Source organism: Gasterosteus aculeatus, chromosome 10, assembly GCF_964276395.1.
Source record: "Gasterosteus aculeatus chromosome 10, fGasAcu3.hap1.1, whole genome shotgun sequence".
NCBI lineage: Eukaryota > Metazoa > Chordata > Actinopteri > Perciformes > Gasterosteidae > Gasterosteus > Gasterosteus aculeatus.
In genome coordinates, this window is record NC_135697.1 from 8,647,170 (window position 1) to 8,652,200 (window position 5,031).

At 42.4% G+C, this 5,031-nt stretch overlaps 1 protein-coding gene across 1 annotated transcript in view; it reads right to left on the reverse strand.

Moving 5' to 3' along the window:
* Window positions 1–387: 387 nt before the first annotated feature.
* Window positions 388–5,031, reverse strand: part of LOC120826720 (transcriptional repressor scratch 1) — a 9,575-nt gene continuing 4,931 nt past the window's right edge. Inside the window, exon 2 of the mRNA XM_040189226.2 lies at window positions 388–4,230. Within this exon, the coding sequence (XP_040045160.2) occupies window positions 3,464–4,230 (767 nt within the window). The 3' untranslated portion in view covers window positions 388–3,463. The remainder of the gene's footprint in view (window positions 4,231–5,031) is intronic.

A 5,031-nucleotide genomic window follows, 5' to 3' on the forward strand; every position in this document is an offset into this window, starting at 1 on the left:
TCCCAGCAGATCACACCTGGTGGGAGAGAGACCTGCATAGTGACAGTGAGGCTAGTGGAGAAGCCTTCTAAACATTCTCCACCTGTGAAGTGTTCTGATGCATTACCTGCTGGAATAAACACGTTCTCACCGGCCTTAACTCTTCTCTGTGCTGCTAATTAACAACTGCTTTACTCTGACTTGGAGAAGGACAATATCAAGTCTTCACAACTCCGTTTAAAGTAGTGTGGAGACGGAAAATGTAAACTTGGGGACACAACTCCTACTACATGTAAGTCCCTGGTTAAAAGCGTAGTTGGCAAAAAAATTCTGAAATGTTAGTGATTAATAAAAAAAAGAAAACAAAATATGTGATGGGTTCATTGAAGAAAAAGGGAACAATGCAACTCTTTTAAACTAGTTTTTATTTACAAAGTGAAACAAAATGCCCAGTGTTGTCTTTGTGCTTTACATTGTTTCAAACCGCCACTGGAGGTCCAAAAAAGACCTCAGAGGAAGAACAAAAATCATAGCAGGAAGCTCCAGAAAAATCCATCATCACCATAGTCATCATCATCATCATCATCTTCTTCTATATCCTGTTCATCGTCAGTCTATACAGATCTGTAGAAATAATCGCACTCCAAAGTCACATCAGTGCTTATTTACAAGGCCTCTTGCCGCAAAACAGTTTTCATTCATTCTTAAAAAAGCTGTGGTGAAGATGCTCTCACACAAGTATGTTGAAAATTGACATAACACGTAATGAAGGTGTCCATTTATACCGCGTGTCATTGTAAAGCATATGTAATTCAAGGACATGTCAGCGTCTTCGCTGTTGTTTTTACCTTTGATTCATCATAGTAGAAAAAGGAGAAAGAGGTTGTTATCTCTACGTACAAGGCATTGTCTACCTGAATCTAAACTCTTTCATTGTGCTACTATTTTTAAACAAAAAAAAAGGTTGTAAGATATAATCCGTAACAGGAAGTGCTTTATATAAGAATAGGTAAACTAGCTCGTGGCTATAGTAGGCTACAGTAGTTCATAGTAGAATCTAAGTGTTTGTTTGATGCACTCTGGTGCTGAAATATTGACCAATGACTGGACTCTCCTTTCTCTCCTTATAATTGCATTGGGAATTGCCACAACAAGCTCACAACATCTAGAGATGATGCCAAGTAAACAAACTGAAACTGCAGCTGGATAAGTGCTGGTAGCTCCTGAGTCCTCACATGGAGTCTGTGAATGAATATCGCGTGCAGAGCCGATTCGGTGAGAACAGCGAGTCAAAGAAGGAGATGGCTTCTTTATCACTGATTAAAACCTCAGGGGACCAGCAGGGACCAGCTCAGGACTACTAAGGGTTAAAGTGCCCCCAGATCCAGCGCCACAGCTGTTGTGTAAAGTTGTGTTTCAACCTTTTCAATAATTCAAGCCATGAACACACTAAGGACCAACACTATCAATGCTTTTTCTTTTAGGTTTGTGTTTAACACCCACGTTTCAGCACCAGAGGCCTACAGAAGTACCCTCTACTTTCTACAATATTTTAGTATAATAATACGAGGCAGGCAGTGCATAAACCATGTACAAAAAGACCCGTCCCGACTCAACCCAGAGCCCTCTACCTAAAGAAGTTGTGCCATCTGTGTGAATTCCTGGAAGCCCTAACAGCTCAGAATACAACAAACATGTTTGTCCACAGGCTAATGATGCCAAGAGTAGAATTATAACTAGGAGGCAATCATTTTAATAGTTCATACTAAATCAGCAGAAATGAGAAAACCTACTCTCTGCTTTTGTTAATTTGATCCATTCAAACACTTAACAATCACAGAAATGGAGAAAGCCTCAAAGAATCACAACAGTGCTACAATCCCTCTTAATACAGAGCTCTCAACCCCAACCCTCCATATTTAACACTAACTTGGTTTGCTAACTCCCTGAAATTCAATTTCTCATAACTACATAGAATAGTGGTACTTGAAAGTATCAAGATGTTACAAGTAGTTGTGATACGTCTCTTCAAAAATATCATGCATTATTGCTCTATCGGATATGAATGAAATATATTGCCGAAGACAGAAATTTGCTTAATTTGCCTATTATCTAAGGTTTGGCAAAACATCCCAAAGATTCATAAAATTGGCATAGATTCCATTAATAGGCTATTGTTATTTTTTGCATGCAGTAGTTTTTATAATTAAAGTGGCAGACAAAAGTAAAAAGTTATTTGATAATTAGAAAGTGTCAAATGCTTTGGCATATTTTTAACAAAGGTAAAGTATAACAAAGTAAAGTGCAAAATCAATCCATCTACAAACACATACGAATAAATAAATAAATTAGGCAATATGAAGACACAAATAAATACTTCAAAGTTGAATACCGTAATACCCACTGGCACCAGAAAAATAATTTGACAAAACTTGAGAAAGTTTGAAACTTTCTGAGGAAAACCAGGACATTTCTAATGTCTGTTTCCTCGTCCGTAGTTCACAAGTAAAGATAAATAACATCAGATTAAAGAATTCCCTTGTGGCTCTGTGGGACCTTTCAGCCTTGGAAGGTCAGTTTGTCTCTTTAATCCTCTTTCCCTTTTCACTGGTGGCAGTAAACTAAAACACAAATAGTAACGTAGAAAATGTAATAGCTTGCATGTCTGTGTCCATTTAAGACTAAATCAATGGTGTACTTACCAGGTGTTATGGAAGGGTTAATTATGCTGCCCAATGTGGATGTTTCAGTAGCCAGCACAGTATACAGGAGGCATAGTATGTCACTAGTGTAAATGAAAAATGGTATTTTCTTTCATTTAAGAGAAGAAATACTGTGTGCTTTCTGTGTTCTGAAGCTTCGTCTCCTTATACGAGCAGTCCGAGCTGAGCTTCACCGAAAGCACGATAGCAGATGTAATGTTTTGTTTTGTTTTTTCAAAAAAACATTATAGGAAAATTCATTAAATCTCTTTGCAAGAAAACTGAAAATGTGATTCATGCGTAAAAGTCCTGTGATATTCATGTCACAGGAAGACAAGAGATGGGAGAGGAATTGTGCTTCAGTGTTGTTTTGTCGTGAGTTAAAAAACAAAAGAAGGACAAGGATAGATATGGACATAAATAGATCTGGGTATCTTCAAAAATGATCAGTTAGATATGCTGTGCTTTATTTATCTTCACAGACACTCAAAACAGCCTCAGAAGGCTGTGTGTCTCATCGAAGCAGGTGGCAAATTGAATCAAGAAACTTCTCACTCTACTTCCACATGAGGAAGGAGAATACAACGGAGGGATTGGAGGGTGCAGATATAAAAATGGACATGTCCTCAATGTATTTTTTTTTGTTGCCATCTGCCTCATTATCCTCGTGGAGAAAACACTCCTCCTTTGCACCGTTCTTCTTGTTGGCCAGAGAAAGGAAAAGCAGGGAGTGAGTCCAGTGAATTTTTTTTTTAAAACAATAAAAGAAACCTCTGAATCCATCACTCTCCCAGCGAGCTCAGAGGGGAGAAAGCCCCCTTGAAGCACGCCGACTCGTAGTGCTTGTTCAGGTAACTCTTGAGCGCAAACGTCTTGTCACACCGCTTGCACTTGTAGTGCTTGAAGGCCGAGTGCGTCTGCATGTGAGCCCGCAGGTTGGACCGGTCGGCGAACGCTTTGCCGCAGTGCGCGCATCCGAACGGCTTCTCGCCCGTGTGCGAGCGCATGTGGCCCTGCAGCAGCCACGGCCGGCTGAACGCTTTGCTGCACACGTCGCACTTGTGCTTGAGGTCGTGGGTCAGCAGGTGCATGGCCATGGCGGGCATGGAGACGTAGACCTTCCCGCACGTGGGGCACTTCTTGGCCATCTTGCTGTCTATGCTCCTGTGCGTCTGCTTGTGCCGGCTCAGGTTGGAGGACGTGGCGTAGGTTTTGCCGCACTCGCTGCAGGTGTGCCTCTGGATGGTCCCCTTGGGGTTCTCCGAGGACTTCCTCCGCGACCGTCCGTCCATGATGAAGAAGGCGTCCACGGTGTACCCATCGCTCACAGCTGCGTCCCCGCTGATGTACGCCTCCGCTGAGGACGAAACCTCAGAGCGCGGGCTGTCCGGCTGGTCCGAGTCGCCGTGGATGTCGCCTGAGTAGGTGTCATCGATGCGGCTGTAGATGATCGACGGATGCTCGGGGGACGGTTCTTTAGAGATGACGGATGAGTCATTTCCCACCACGTCGTCGTAGGGAGATGGACTGAGATAATCGCTGACGTAGCCTGTGGAGGGAGGGGAAGAGGTTAATGATTTTACCATGACATGATTATTAAGTGGAAATTTGAAAGTGACTGGGCTGAAGAAGCTAAATGATAACTACACGAGTGGTACAAAAGCTCAGAAATGGAAAACTCGTGCCTCAACGACAATCTGTCCTTTTTGACATTTGAGCATTGCCAGCCTCTCCCTGACAAAAAATACAGCCGCTGAGGAGCTGCTCTGTTGCTTTTTCAGTATCCTGTGGATCCCATGACTTCTAAAAATAACTTCCCCTGCACAAGAGATTGCTAATGTTATGCTGTTGCCTCTGTAGGACCAGGTCCAACTCTCTGATTGTATCAAACGTTTGTATTTTTCAGGGGGCCGGGCGAGCAAACGCAACGTGTATGTCCGACGGATGGCCAAACTGGACGTCTTTACGGGGGGTTCGCATCAATGCTCGGACCTTTTGAATTACTATGATGCCTCGATGTCTTGAAACTCGATGTCTCAAACACTACCAACTCTGAGCTTTCATATAACTGTAAAAGCCGGCCACGGATCAAGCTCATTCATTATTCAGAGACATGCCTCATGTGTTGTCTCCTGATAACATTGCTGATTATATCCTACTGTCTCGGATCGTCAGGATCCCATTAAGAACATGTGCATAATGCTTTAAGGTTAAATCTTGTTTAGACAACCAATTAACACTTGCATCCAGGTGGACACAGAAGACACAACTCCTTTCTCATCACACACTGTGAGAGGTTTGGTCTAAAAACACAACCATTTTTGAAAAGGGGCAGAAGCAGAGAAGAAGA